Source organism: Podarcis raffonei, chromosome 15 (genome assembly GCF_027172205.1).
Source record: "Podarcis raffonei isolate rPodRaf1 chromosome 15, rPodRaf1.pri, whole genome shotgun sequence".
Taxonomy (NCBI): Eukaryota; Metazoa; Chordata; class Lepidosauria; order Squamata; family Lacertidae; genus Podarcis; species Podarcis raffonei.
The window spans coordinates 34,096,612-34,112,493 of record NC_070616.1 but is presented as its reverse complement, the minus strand read 5'-3'; the positions used below and the strand labels follow the sequence as shown (position 1 = coordinate 34,112,493).

Here is a 15,882-nt window from a genome sequence, read left to right as displayed (position 1 = left end):
CCCCCCTGAACTGCATGTTCAAATATCATGCTCATTGAATGATCAGACGCACCATCTTCTGGTTTGGGAGTGTCTACGCTCCCTAGGAGGAAAGTGCAATCTGCTGTATGTCTCTCTATGGCAGAAGTATCACAGGGGCTGGCTCCATGCGCAAATTTCTTTGCTGGCCTTAGGACTGCGCCTGCTATTGGAGGAGCTTGCATGCATGCATGCATGCGCTTTGCATGTGTTTAGGCTGAAGTGGGCATGTGCTGCTTGATGGCGAACTCCACCAGATTTAGGCAAACTTAACAGCTGCATTTCTAGGAACGCTTGTTGGAATTAAAAGCAGCTGTTTATTGACTTACGGGCCACACTCATGAGTTTTAAGGGGCAAGAAAAAACAGCTTCAGAGACCAACAAGGCATTCTTATGGTTAGTGCTTATATCAACATGGAAGCTGCTTTAAAGCTCTGTCACCACAAGGTGAGCTGTTCATGCATGGTGGATCCCCTCTTCGCCTGGGTGCCAAATGGCTTTTAAAAAAAAGATTACTGCAGCAGGATGGAAAACACAGGACAATCCACGTTTGTGAGCTACTGTGTGCCTCATGTGGAGAGATTTAAAGAAAAGTCTGCCCAAAGGCAGTGAGTGATGGTGGTCAATGGGCGGCAGCTATTTTTCATCTTATCCTGATCCTGAATGTATAAAACGCATCCAGTTGGGTGTTGTGCCTGGGAGACCTTTTCATTTGGAGGTTCTGGAGGTGGCAGAGATGCAGGTGGTCAAAGGTGACAGGTGACGAGTTCCAGGGAAATGAGATTGTGAAAGGGGCATTTATCTCACCATCTGGAGAGCAGTTCCACTAAGCTCCAGAAAATCTCTTCTTTGCTCAGAAACCTGTGAATTCTCCAAGCCACTTTTTGCTTGGCCTGTGAACCTGTAAACGTTTGGAAATCTGAGCCTGCTCATATTCAACCAATGCAAAAAGCCGTAATGGTTACATCTCAATTTATGATCCTCTAAACAATTAACATAATTATTCAGGGGCATTCTCTTTTTTTGGGGGGGGGGGTTGTTGACTTTGTATCCTGTAAGCAGGGAATCAAACCAGGCATGTTACTATTATGACATTTCCATTCAGAGGGCTAAAACCTTTCATCTCCCCTTCCCAAATGGTTCAGATGGCAGTGTGGTATCCATTTCTCAAATTAACCACAATGTGGCTCTCTCCACATGCCTTGGGATCTGGCCCACTGAAATCCTGAAGACTTGATATCCATTTCTTCAGAACTAACCAGGAATCTACCTGGGTCCAGCATTAAACTCTCGCTCAACGTCCAGTCGTGTGGTTGTTGTATTTTTGCAAATTTGCAAACTTGTTTTTTTTCTACATCAAGATATTTATAATCATTACAGTCTTTTAGTTTCTTTTTGTAAAAACCATCAATCTCTTCTCTCTCTCTCTCTTTGCATCTATAAATCTCTCATAAAAGCCGTGAAAATGAAAACAGACTTGCCTCTCAATTGCATGTCACCAAAAGGCTTTGCATTAGAACATCCATAAAACATTCAGTCGTACAGAAAACAGCTTACCCTAAAAACACTTTTTGTTGTTATTATCAAAAACAAAGGGGAAAAAAAGAAGAAATGAACTGGCCACAATATGTGCCTTGTAAACGTGTCTCCTTCACTTAAATAATCACTTTGCACATTCGGCAGGTCTCTTAAATGTGCATCATTCGTGCCTGCTCCTGCAACTGAAAGCAGGTGAGCCGGACTCGGGGTAAGGGCATTGTCGTTGAATGATCTCTTTAAAGGGGTGCAGGGCTTGTACGTGAAAGTTCAGGCTCTCTTCTCAGGCCAATGATTTAGGCAAGCAGCCAGGTTTCTCAGGAGGCATATGCTGCACCACTGACCAGGGTCCTTTACTCAAGCGAGTCACTGTGCTCCAAGCCAAGGTCGCTAACATTTGTTGTCTGGAGTTCCTCGGTCTCCTCCTCCAGCTCCTCCTCCTCCTCTTCCTCCTCCTCCTCCTCTTCCATCTCGTCGTCCTCCTCATCTTCTGTCCCGTCAAGTGAGTCATCGTGAGCCGCTGCCATCATGGCCTGCTGCATAGCAATGGTGGCGTTATCAGAGGAGAGGGATTGCAGGTTGTCCATGTTTATAGAGCCTAGAACGAAAAAGCAAACAGCTGATATGGCGCACGGGCAAGAGCTCTGCTTATGGTACCACCACCGGGGCAGTGCATTAAATTAACCTCACTGAATTGTTTGAGGATAAAATTGAGGCGAACTGTTGCCCGTGCTGAAGGAAATTGGCTTTCTTCAGTCCTGTTATGGGCACCTAGTTATTAGGGGAGGAAATAAAGGGGGGGGGAAATTATTCCACCCCCCCAAGGTCCAGGAGCGGCGGCAAGATTGCGTGCAACCTCGCTGCCGCTCCCGGAGCTTGAAGGGCTGGGGGCGGGGAAGCCTGAGCTTCCCCCGACCCCAGCCCCCAGAACAGGCAGCTATCCGCAAGCCTTCGGAGCCCAGCGGGAACTCCTGCCGTGCTCAGAAGGCTTGCGTATGGCTGCCTGAAGCCCGGCGAGTGCAGCGGGAGTTGGCACAGCGCTCGCCAGGCTGCAGGCTGCAGGCTGCTGTCTGCAAGCCTTCGGAGCACTCTTCGCGCACTTTTTGTGCGCAGCAAAAGCCTGCATTCGCTCCACAGGACGCACACATATTTCCCTTTCATTTTTGGAGGGGAAAAAGTGCGTCCTATAGAGAGAAAAATACGGTATTTCTATACTGCCATATAATAAAATATCAGCGTTAAGACATAAAACACCATTTGAAAAATGCATATACAGTAGTACCTCGGCTTACGTTACCCTTGGGTAACATAAACTTCAGGTTGCAAAAGTGGCAAACCTGGAAGTGTTTTGCCGTGCGTGCAGGCTCAGAAGCAGTCCTTCCTGTTGCGGAAACCTCGGGATCCAACCAGAGCTCTGGGATGGATCCTGTCCGCAACTGGAGGTAGCACTGTAATCAAAATAAAAAATCAACAGCTGCATAAGAAGGTCTTCAAGAGACTCCAGAATGTCAAAAGTGAGGACACCTGCCAAATCTCTGCTGGAAGAGTGTTCCACCAGCATGGGACTGGTGACTCTTGGTTTCTAGTTGAGGTAAATTGGGCCTCTGTAACTCAGGGGATAACTTACAGTGCTCCTCTGGGTGATCTTAGTGATTAAGCTGGAACATATGATCTCAGGCAGTTCTTAAGGTATCCTGGACCCAAGTTGTTCAGGGCTTTGAATATCAACACAAGAACCTTGGGTCTGGCCTGGTACTATACAGGCAGCCAAGTAAAGCTGTCTCATGCTGTCATCTGTTGGCATTCTGCACTAGCTGGAGCTTCCAGACCAGACCCAAGGGCAGCCCCACGTAAAGCGCATAGCAGCCATGCCCTGTACATGGACTTGGGGCAGGGCAGGGGCTCTGTTCATCTTAACACCCAAGAGGCTTTGTAGAGAAGGGGGTGGTCTTTCAGACATTTGGGATCTAAGTTGTTTAGAGCTTTCAACGCTAGCTTCAAATTCTCGGAACAGCAGGAAATGAAGCTCTGGCAAAGAGAAAAAGTGCAAAATCAGACTCAAAAAAGTCAGAGACAGAGAAACCTTATATAATATATCTAAGTAGTTCACCTTTGAAATGGCCAGAATCAACAGCAGGCATGGGGAACCTCAGCCTTCCAGATGTTTTGGGACTACAATTCCCATCATCCCTGGCCGCTGGTCCTGTTAGCTAGGGATCATGGGAGTTGTAGTCCCAAAACATCTGGAGGGCCGAGGTTGCCTATGCCTGGTCAAATCAAAAAGCCAACTGAGGGCTGCAGCCATGCATCAAATTCTTACCATCAGGGTTGGTACCGGTGTTGCCTCCTTGTTGCTGCAGTACTCCAGCCGCAATGGAGTTGGGCCAAAATCTCTGCGTAGGCCGGTGCTGGGATTTGATCTTCTTGGCTTTAGGAGCAGGATCTGGGTTGCTTGCATCAAGCATGGGCTGCAGGATACGTCGCCGGGCATTGATAAACCTTCCCGCAAGAAGGGAAAAAACCAGAATGAATGGATTCATTTATTTACGTATTTGGACCACCTGCATGTTAAGTGGCATCATTTTAAAAAAGAAAGACTTCTACAGTTCTATTTCTTGTACAACCTGGAACAAGGTTACTTGTGAGATTGCCTTACTCCATATAGGTAAAAAGGTAAAGGACCTCTCCTGGTATGCCCCGCAGAGGACCTTAAGGTCCATGAACAACCATAGTTTAGAGGTCCCGGGCCCTAAGGAAGTCAGACTATCCTCCACCAGGGCCAGGGCCTTTTCAGTGATGGCTCCGACCTAGTGGAATGCTCTGTCCCATGAGACTAGGGCCTTTCAGGATTTAACCTCCTTCCGTCAAGCCTGTAAGACAGAGCAATTCTGCCTGGACTAATCTGAATTCAGCCTGATCTTTTATTTCCTTTCCCTTCCCTCCCCCTCCCCTTTTATGAAGATCTCCCACTCTGAGAGCCCACAGCTAATTCTCACCTGGTCTCCTCGCTGGCCCAAGTAGGACCAATTCAGCCAGCTAGTCCTGGGGATTATATAATGCTTATCCCCCCCTTTTTTTGAATTTTATTGTTATTCATGTTTTTATACTGTATTTTATGCTGCTTTTATAATTAAGTGCTTTAAATTTGTTGTTAGCCACCCTAAGCCTGGTTTTTGAACTGAGAAGGGTGGGGTATAAATAAAAAATTATTATTAATATTATTATTATTATAAAAATATACAGGCACTGAAAGTGGATTCACACCATCTTGAGGTGCATTTCTGCTTTCACAGAAGAAAAAAAGGGTCTGGTTTGTAAATTATCTAACATGATGGATACAGGTGAAATACAAAATATATTAATGCAAACAAACAAACAAACAAACAAACAAACAAACAAACAAAGCCCAAGTCTTTTACAGCAGGGATGAGGCAGACCTCACACTTGTGCAATTTACTTTATTCATTTGTTTTACTAGGACCACGAGGTTCACGAATTGGAACCAGGTGCAGAATAGCCTCTCACATTTCAGAAAAGCAGGGCAGGCTACTTCTGAGTACCTGCTCAGCTCAGGAAAAAAATCTGACTCTTCTCCCCCCCCCCACGCATTCTGTGTTTCTCAACCCCTTAATTTAAGGTAGGGAGGAAGCCTTTTAGAAGCTACTATTGTTAGAAAGCCCAAAATCAGAAAATCTTGTTGATCTACTGCAAATCACCCAAAGATCTATCAGGAGATCCCAAGCTATCTGCTGTCCACCACTGTTTTACACTGCAGTCCTATGCATGCTTGCTCAGAAGTGTGGGAGCCAGAAAGCCCTGGCCGAGGTTTGTAGTGCCACCTGGTGTCTTGCTGACCCAGTGACCAGCATGTCTGTGCCTTACAATGTATTAGGATTGTATTGACCTTAAAAGGAGTTGTGTTTCCTCTGGGCAGTGATGACCCTATATGGTGTGGGTGGGTTTAAGCTTGGCCAGATGAGGTAACATGAGACACTGGCAAGCAGCCATGCGGCTGGAGAGAACAAAGGGTAATAAAGTGACCGGACTGGAGAGGAGAAGATGTCTGAAAGAGCTGCTCCATCAGTCCAAGGAAATAAGCTAGCTCTCTGCGTCTTTATTTTATGCTAAAATAAGCGCCATTTGTAACGGCTGGCCCGACAAGTGGTGCCCCGTGTGAGGCTGAATAAAAGATTACGACTGAGGTTTTTAAAAGAGAGCTAAGAAGCAAGATTAAAGCAAACAGTCTGGGCAAGACTGTGAGAAGATTTTTGATCCAAGCTGTGGATATCATCGACTTACCTCGCCCGGCCAGGGCTGCAAGCGCTATTCATCTACGGATCCAAGGTTAGTCGATCCCTTAAATATTGATTTTAGAAAAATGGGCAGCTCTTTGACTACTCCCCAACAGAAATTTTTAAAAGACTTAAAATTTCTCCTCTCCTGCAACAAATTGGAAGTTCCTGAGGGAGATTTGATACAGCTCATTCTGGCAATTGATGAACATTGCCCCTGGTTTCCTGCAGAAGGAACTTTGGAATTAAAACATTGGGATGAAATTGGAACACATTTTCATGGGCTTCCCAGCATTGATGTTCGGAATTTAAATGCATGGTGCAAGGTTCGATATGCTATGGATTCTTTATCACCAAAAAATATCTCCATGGCTGCATTGCCAACACAAGCTTCAGCTTCTTTAATTCAGCCTGCTGTCCTGCCATGTGTTCCAGCCCTTGCTTTGCCTGCAGCCCCAGATCCCAAACCTCCAGACTGCAGTTCCTCACCAGAAGACCCAAATCTGCAAAAATACCGTGGTCTGGCTGGAAATGACTCTGCTCTTTCAGCAGCAGCAAAGGCAGCTACCCCTTTGCAACGTGCAGTATTTGCCTGTTCCTTAACTCAGGATACTATGGCATTCCCTGGTGTTCCAGCAGGAATTCAAGCCCAGCTTTTAGTTCCAGATGAATTCAAGCTTTTGGCACGTACAGTTTTACCCCCATCAGCTGGTGTATTGTTTGCTCACGAATGGGAAATTGCCTGTGGTGTTTATGCTCCTGCTTTACTGCAACAAATCAGAGGAAATAATCCTAATCTTACCCTCGCAGATGTCATAGATGCTATGATGGGGCGTGAGCCCTTTGCTCAGGCTTCGGTACAAGCCACACTGCTGCAGATCTTATTGAGGGATACTGCTCTTGCTGCTAAACAAGCAATGAGAAAAATCCCAGAACCTAGAGAATTATATTCTTCCTTTATGGACAGGCTGATTACAGCAGTGAGTAGCCAAATTGAAAATCCTGAAGCCAAACAAATAATTATCAAACAATTGGCCTTTGAAAATGCCACTGAGGATTGTAAGGTTGCGTTGCGCCCGATAATACACCTTCCTGCCATTGATACAGCTACGATGCTACGCATTGGTCAGTCTGTTGGTACAGCCACCCACAAGGCTCATTTGCTGGCAGCAGCGAAAGATAAAAACCAACCTGTAGCTATCAATACAGCGTTTCCAGCATGGCAAACCAAGATCACTGATACTTCAGTGTGGGTAGAACAGTGGCCTCCACCAAAAGAAAAAACTGCAGCAATGGCACCATCTCGTTTCTGAACAGCTTATTTCTGAACAATTGACTTTGGCCATATTGAAACATTTCTATCCCACTGGATCCAGCAGACAGGAACAGTTTGCTTTTACATTGCCAGTATATAACAATTTGCAATCCACCCAGTGATATCAGTGGATTGTTCAGCCACAACAGCATGCGGAACTCCCCTACACTTTGCCAAAATTTTGTGAATGAAGCATTGAAACCTTTCCGCATGCGCCACCTAGAGGTGCTGAACACAAGCTGCACCTGGCAGTATTTGCTACACCATTGTTGCCAACAGGAAATTTATATGCTCAGACGGACAAGAAGAAGACTATCTGCATTATAGAATGGTTACATTTACCTCATACCCCTTTGAAGAACATTTATTCAGCAAATGAATCCACATCAGACAATTGTTATCAAAGGACGTTCACGTGCTATAACTTTGAGCAGTTTTGATGTTGCATCAATTTATTTGCCATTTTCACAGACTGAACAGCAGCATTTATTGACCACAAATGCTGCCATGCAAATTGTTTTGGCTGATTTTATAGGTCATCATTTCTCTCACACCTCTCCCCTCTGCACTAACCCTTTTCACGGATGGAACGAAAAGTAGGGGGGTGGTGACGTGGGAGGAGGGAGGAAAATGGAAAAGTTATTTACCTCTCCACAGTCTTCTGCCCAGCGAGCAGAGCTAGCGGCTGTGATTCTTGCCTTTCAATCCTTTTCTACTCATTCTTTCAATCTTATTGTGGATACTCAGTATGTATATCGCTTTTTGCTATTTTACCAATATCTTATATAACTCCTTCCTTGGATTCTGACTTGTTTTCCTTGTTTCTTGCCCTGCAAGCCTTACTTCAGCACACTATCCGCTGTTTCTAAGTCATGGGTAAACCTACGCGTATCAAAACTGATAATGGTCCAGCATATATTTCTAAAACATTTTCGGAATTTTGTATGTTGTGGAATGTGAAATTAACTCATGGTATACACTTTAACTCCATAGGGCAAGCGATAGTGGAAAGAGCGCACCTGACGTTCAAAACACTATTGCTAAAACTGCTTGGCGGCCGAAGCATTCCGACAGCACTCATTCCTTCAGCTGTTCACCAAGTTCTTTTTGTGTTTAACCATCTTTATATCCACATATTAGGACCCATACTCCTGCGGAATTGCATTTTAGGAAGGAGGAGGCACTCCCCCACCCCTTGGTGGTGTACAGACGCTTGCCTGATCCCGCATGGCATGGACCTGTCCCGCTGATCACGTGGGGACGAGGGTACGTGGCAGTGGACGTTGAGGACAAGCCTTTATGGGTTCCAGCTCGATGCGTGCGGCATGGCAAGTCCCTTCAACTGCAGAAGTGCCTTCCTAACCATTTGCCTTGCCATCCTTTGCTGCACCGTTATACAAGGAAGAGAAGCAGACGACACAGTCCAGTTGAAACCACCATATTTCACCTTATCGGCTGGCAAGCAGCAGTTGCCGGAATCCTACACTGGCTGGCAGTATTCATGGCTCAGCCACTCTCGAACTATAAGAACAGTGTTGTTGAATAAGACTTTTAAGGGTGAAAATTATCATAAGATATGGAGGAATAATATTTTTGTACAAGTTATGATTAAGTTTACTAGTTTATTGCATGCTTCTAAATGTTGGGTATGTATGCCTGCCCCCAGTTATTTTCAAATTAAAGAGGGAAAGAATCATGGGGCATATATCCAAACTGTATATATACAATGTATTCATTCTTTTTTGTGTTGCTATATACAATGTATTCCTTTCTTTAATTTCTGTATGTACTGCATGGTTCTCCAGTCCACGGCCCGCTTCCGGTGTCAAAAGAGTCGCTTATCTCGCTCGACAAAGCCATTGATATATATGATTATGATTAAAATATAAAGAAAGAGGGCATGTGGGAGCCAGAAAGCCCTGGCCGAGGTTTGTAGTGCCACCTGGTGTCTTGCTGACCCAGTGACCAGCATGTCTGTGCCTTACAATGTATTAGGATTGTATTGACCTTAAAAGGAGTTGTGTTTCCTCTGGGCAGTGATGACCCTATATGGTGTGGGTGGGTTTAAGCTTGGCCAGATGAGGTAACATGAGACACTGGCAAGCAGCCATGCGGCTGGAGAGAACAAAGGGTAATAAAGTGACCGGACTGGAGAGGAGAAGATGTCTGAAAGAGCTGCTCCATCAGTCCAAGGAAATAAGCTAGCTCTCTGCGTCTTTATTTTATGCTAAAATAAGCGCCATTTGTAACGGCTGGCCCGACACAGAAGTAAGCCCACTGAGTTCAATGAGGGTTTCTCCCAAGTAGGGATGGGTGAATCTGCCACTTTCAGTTTCTCTCCTCAGTCTTAAGTTAAGTTTTCTGCATTTCCACAGCAGCTTCCAATTGTTTTTCTGTTTTTTTAAACAAGTCCTTCATTAGCATTTTAGAGAACATTTCTCCTTAATATACACATTTTTGAATGAATTCTTGCCTAATTTACACGTTTTTGCAATGCAATCCCCCCTAATATAATGCATTTTTGTATGTTATTTTCACTAATATCTGTGTTTTTATGCTTACTTTACTCTCGTTTAATAATAATAATAATAATAATAATAGCATTTTATTATTTATACCCCACCCGTCTATGCCTTTTTGTACACATTACTTGGCTGGAGAATTGCACTACAAAATTCAGAGAAGTGTGACTTTTGAAGGATGACTGTGTTTCGGTCCTCACATTGTTTTGAGAAGTGTGAGTTAGGTAGCTTCTCATTAAAGTGCAAATAAAATCGAATTTCTCCCTCCTCCTAGTGTTGTGCATGTGTGTTGCCAGAAACTGATTATTTAAGCCTTCTCAGCCCATCTCAATGCAATTAAGGCCTGATCCTCGTGTTTATTTTTGACCTGGAAAAATTCCCATTACAAGTAAGGCTGCCCATCTGGTCATTTTTTACCACCTACGTGAGATTAAAAAACTTTGGTGCATGTACATATAAACATATCTGGGATCTAGCTTCACTTCTGCATAAAGACATTTTCTTGTTATTTTGGCTTGGACTTCTTTTCAGAATGTGCCCTCATGTGGCGAGATCTGGAATTTAGCAAACCCTGAAAACCTGCATAAAAGTATATACCGTATTTTTCGCTCGATAACACGCACCTGACCATAACACGCACATAGTTTTTAGAGGAGGAAAACAAGAAAAAAAAATTCTGAATGAAACAGAATTGCCTAATTTACACGTTTTTGCAATGCAATCCCCCCTAATATAATGCATTTTTGTATGTTATTTTCACTAATATCTGTGTTTTTATGCTTACTTTACTCTCGTTTAATAATAATAATAATAATAATAATAGCATTTTATTATTTATACCCCACCCGTCTATGCCTTTTTGTACACATTACTTGGCTGGAGAATTGCACTACAAAATTCAGAGAAGTGTGACTTTTGAAGGATGACTGTGTTTCGGTCCTCACATTGTTTTGAGAAGTGTGAGTTAGGTAGCTTCTCATTAAAGTGCAAATAAAATCGAATTTCTCCCTCCTCCTAGTGTTGTGCATGTGTGTTGCCAGAAACTGATTATTTAAGCCTTCTCAGCCCATCTCAATGCAATTAAGGCCTGATCCTCGTGTTTATTTTTGACCTGGAAAAATTCCCATTACAAGTAAGGCTGCCCATCTGGTCATTTTTTACCACCTACGTGAGATTAAAAAACTTTGGTGCATGTACATATAAACATATCTGGGATCTAGCTTCACTTCTGCATAAAGACATTTTCTTGTTATTTTGGCTTGGACTTCTTTTCAGAATGTGCCCTCATGTGGCGAGATCTGGAATTTAGCAAACCCTGAAAACCTGCATAAAAGTATATACCGTATTTTTCGCTCGATAACACGCACCTGACCATAACACGCACATAGTTTTTAGAGGAGGAAAACAAGAAAAAAAAATTCTGAATGAAACAGTGGATGTATCATTTTTGTGCTTCATGCTGTGGCCACAGACATGTGATTTGATGGTGAGTTTGGGGTAGCCCAATGCAAAGATCCTGAGGATCCATGTGGATTCATGCTTCGTAACCACGTTTTTGCACCATTGCAGCCCCAGGCAACAGTGGGTGCGTGATTTTTTTGGTGCAGGCTGTAGCCATGGACATGCTATGTGATCTGATGGTGAATTTGGGGTGACCCAATGCAAAGATCCTGAGGATCCATGTGGATTCATGCTTTGTAACCACGTTTTTGCACCATTGCAGCCCCAGGCAACAGTGGGTGCGTGATTTTTTTGGTGCAGGCTGTAGCCATGGACATGCTATGTGATCTGATGGTGAATTTGGGGTGACCCAATGCAAAGATCCTGAGGATCCATGTGGATCCATGCTTTGTAACCACGTTTTTGCACCATTGCAGCCCCAGGCAACAGTGGGTGCGTGATTTTTTTGGTGCAGGCTGTAGCCATGGACATGCTATGTGATCTGATGGTGAATTTGGGGTGACCCAATGCAAAGATCCTGAGGATCCATGTGGATCCATGCTTTGTAACCACGTTTTTGCACCATTGCAGCCCCAGGCAACAGTGGGTGCGTGATTTTTTTGGTGCAGGCTGTAGCCATGGACATGCTATGTGATCTGATGGTGAATTTGGGGTGACCCAATGCAAAGATCCTGAGGATCCATGTGGATCCGTGCTTTGTAACCATGTTTTTGCACCATTGCAGCCCTGTTTTTGCATCAGATCATTGCTATGTGATCTGATGGTGAATTTGGGGTGACTCAATGCAAAGATCCTGAGGATCCATGTGGATCCGTGACTGGAACCACGTTTTAAGTAGGGAGGGAAGGAAAAACATAGAAGCGACAAGGAGAGGGGTGTGCAGAGAAGCAGCTGGCTAAGAATGCAGGAGAGGGGTTTTACCGGAGGGAGGAAAGGAAGGCAAAAGTCCCCCCCCCACAAGCCAACCAGCTCTCTCTCTCTCTCCCCCCCCCCCAACCTGCATGTTGCCTTCGAGTCCCAGACGCACGGAGAGGAATTAGAAGGACGCTCTGCTGCTTTCCACTCTGCTTGCCTGGAGGGGAGGGGTTTTCTCTGCTCTTTGTTCCGTTTGAGCAAACACAGTAAGGAAACAGAAGCGGGTGGGCAGTAAGACCCTGAGGCAGAGCTTCCTCCTTTCAAGGCTTCCCTTCTCCGGACGATTTGATATTTGCCTGATTTTTGCCTTCACTCGCGCTTGTCAGCTCCAGGGACCACACATTCGCTCAATAACACGCACAGACATTTCCCCTTACTTTTTAGGAGAAAAAATCTGCGTGTAATAGAGGGGAAAATACGGTAATATAAACAAATGCCTTGCATTAAGGGACGTGCCTTGCAAAAAGGCATACATTAGGAAGAAATGTGTACCAAAACTTGCGTTAGGAGAAATGTGCAAGGTTTTTTGTTTGTTTGTTTTTTTAAGAAAATATTTGCAGACTGATGCAGAAATGGGCAAACAACTTAAGACAGGAAAACTGAAAACACTGAAATTGACAGATACTTTTGTCAATGCAGTTTATTTCTAGGCGTTCACCGTATTTTTCGCTCTATAAGACGCACCAGACCATAAGACGCACCTAGTTTTTGGAGGAAGAAAACAAGAAAAAAAATATTCTGAATCCCAGAAGCCAGAACAGCAAGAGGGATTGCTGCAGGGCAAAAGCAGCGATCCCTCTTGCTGTTCTGGCTTCTGGGATAGCTGCGCAGCCTGCATTCGCTCCAGAAGACGCCACACACATTTCCCCTTACTTCTTAGGAGGGAAAAAGTGAGTCTTATAGAGCAAAAAATACGGTATTTGCTGGAAGAGGGTTCCTCACTGATTCTCTCCTTCAAATGTCCTCCTGCCTCACATAAGCATACTAGTCAAAAGGGGAAAAGAAACATAGGGTTGGAAACCTCAAATGTGCTTCATCACACATAGTTCTGCCTGAAAGTTCCCCAGGACCATGTGAGCGAATCTTGACAAAGAATGTCTTAACTACAGAAGGACCAGAGGTGACTGTCAAGGCAGGATGGGCGTCTCCCTGCTCAAAAAATGATGGGTAGCCTTGTCCATTTCAGACCCAGGTTTTAATTTTTCTAAAAAACATGAAACCTCCTTCAGCCCAAACTTCCTCTACAGGCCTATAGCCACAGGGGAGGAGGCGGGGAATAATTGAGGAACTTCCAGAGCCTCTGCACAGGGAACCTAAAGTGTTTATAAACATGTTTGATTGTATTCAATGTTAATAAAATCATTTACAAAAAATTGCAAACCCAAACAAGCCTAATACAGTAATACCTCCGCGAACGTCCGCCTCGTCCAGTGTCCATTCCCGCGAACGTCCATGGCAAACCCGGAAGTACCGGAACAGGTTACTTCCAGGTTTGCCGCTTGCACAGAAGCGCTAAATCATGTTTTGCACATGCACAGAAGCGCAAACCGCTCGGTGCGCGTGCACAGACGCTTTGCTTTGCCCTGCATCCTTTTCGGCTAGTGGCCGGGGCTCCAGAACGGATCCCGGTTGCAAAACAAAATATGACTGTACTTAACCATTGTCCTGGTGACTTTGTATTCATTGCCTGGAACCCTGGGGAAATATCATTTTCTCACAGTAACAATTCTATCTATTGGATAGAATACCGGCTGCATAGTTTTCCATATCTCCCCACAAGTCAAAGGGTTAGAGCAAGGACAGCCAACACAGTGTCCTCCAGATATTATTGGACTACATTTCCCATAATCCATTCTCACTAGTCAAGCTGGCTGGGGCTGATGGGAGTTCCAGCATCTGGAAGGCGCCATATTGGCTATCTCTGGGCAAGAGGCTTACTTTTTTATATTAAAAAAGGAAAGGAAACTGGAAGCCTGGAATATCCCTGAGAGCCCAGAACTTTCTACAGCTATGGCCCTGCTCTGCTTTGACCTGCGAACCACAACAACAACTTGAGACGAGAGGATAAGACTGTAGGTCAGAGAATGGCATCTTTGGTGAAGAAACTGTCCTTTCCAAAGAGGAGGTCGATAATTCACTCACCAGTTGTTGACTTGCAAAAGCGTGAGGTTAGTCTGTGCTGCTATCTGCCTTTTCTCGTCCTCTGTCGGGTAAGGGTGCTGAAAAAGAAGAGAGAGAGAGAGAGATAACGGTATTGTTGCACCACATGCCACTGCAGGGATTATCCAGAGCTCGTCCTCTCTGAGGAAATCTGAACTGCCGCGGATGTGTGCACTTCTGAAAGCTCAGCTCACACAGCTTGTTTTCAGAATGGGTCTCCCATTCACTGTCCTTGTGGCATTGTTTCAAGCGGAAGCGCTCCTTGTCCTGCAAACCGGGACGTTCTGCATGCAAAGCATGAGCTCCATCAGGGAGCCATGATCCTTCCACTACCTTAGGGACGAGGAGCACCAGATATTGCTGGACTCAGCTCCCAACTGCCCCATCCAGCATCACCAATGGTCAACAGAAATGGGAGTTGGAAGGGCCACAGATTTCCCATCCTTGCCCTGGGCAATGTGGCCTGTGTGCCAATACGGGCATCCTGGGAACTGTAGCATTTGGGGAAGCAGGGAGGGATAGCCAGATGCACTCTTCAGTGCCATGGGGCCACGCAGAGAGAAGCAGCTCCCATCACTGCACAAATTAGGCCACGTATGGGGACCTGGAGAGATCAAGGCCTGAGAGAAGACCCTTGCTTTTTGCCTTAGTTCACTATGGATTTAATGTATTTCTTCTACATTCAACATGACTGGCCTTATGTTTTGAAAGATGCTCCGCTGACTGATATTTCATGTTAACTGAGTTATTTTCTGTTTTGCTCTTAGCCACTTTGGGTTTCTCTTGGGGAGAAAAAGCAGGAGATAATCAGTGAAGGAAAAAGAAAGGTTATTTATGTATGCCACTACTGAGGCCCGTGTTTTGTTATCCCAAAAAAGGAAAACCAGCAAGGTCCCAACTAAAGAAGAATGGCAACTTAAGCTGATGGAATATGTGCAGCTTGTAGACTTAACACATAGAATAAGAAGAGCATAGGTTTAGAGAAGATAGGAAAACGTTTATTGAATATATGGGGGGAATTGTTTACACTTGAAAACATTGGCAGCATTAAGATAAATTCAACAGTGTAAATAAGTTTTGATGGATGCAATAATGGCTAAGTTTTTGTAAAATATGCAGGGATTTATGATATGCAAAATGAACCATGGAAAGAGAAGAGGGGAAGTCATTGATTTTTTAAGGATGTTTAAATGAGTATTTTAAATTGCAAAGCAGAAAATTTAATAAAAATTATATACAACAACAACAACAACAACAACAAAGAAATGAAATGTCCCAGCTTCAAGTCTCATCTCAACCATGGATCCACAGCAGAAGCAGCCAATATGATGCCCCTGAGATGTTGCTGGGCTCCAACTCCTATCAGCCTCAGCCAATGGTCAGGGATGATGGGAACTGTAGTCCAACAACATCTGGAGGATGCCATGTTCCCTATCTCTGTAGCAGCGTTCCTCGGAGCATACATAGATGGTGGAGCTGGATTGGGCCCACTTGTGTCTGCTGGACCCACCCTATCCCCACACTTGCATCTATTTCTGAAATAGCTAAGTGGGGATGCTGTTTCTCAAAGGCTCTGCAACCCCATGTCTTTGGAGAAGGACCACAGCTCAAGGCTAGGGCATCTCCCTTGCATGGGAGATGGGGGATGGGAGAGGCCCTGTCT

The 15,882-nt window shown here is 44.7% G+C and overlaps 1 protein-coding gene across 12 annotated transcripts in view; it reads right to left on the bottom strand.

Annotated features, from left to right (window-relative positions):
- Window positions 1–973: 973 nt before the first annotated feature.
- Window positions 974–15,882, bottom strand: part of PKNOX2 (PBX/knotted 1 homeobox 2) — a 439,557-nt gene continuing 424,648 nt past the window's right edge. For all 12 annotated transcript variants that reach the window (XM_053367533.1, XM_053367525.1, XM_053367526.1 and 9 more), the window contains 3 exons: window positions 14,202–14,278; window positions 3,875–4,053; window positions 974–2,152 (listed from right to left, as the gene is read on the bottom strand). In XM_053367533.1, the coding sequence (XP_053223508.1) occupies window positions 1,908–2,152; window positions 3,875–4,053; window positions 14,202–14,278 (501 nt within the window). In that variant the 3' untranslated portion in view covers window positions 974–1,907. The remainder of the gene's footprint in view (window positions 2,153–3,874; window positions 4,054–14,201; window positions 14,279–15,882) is intronic.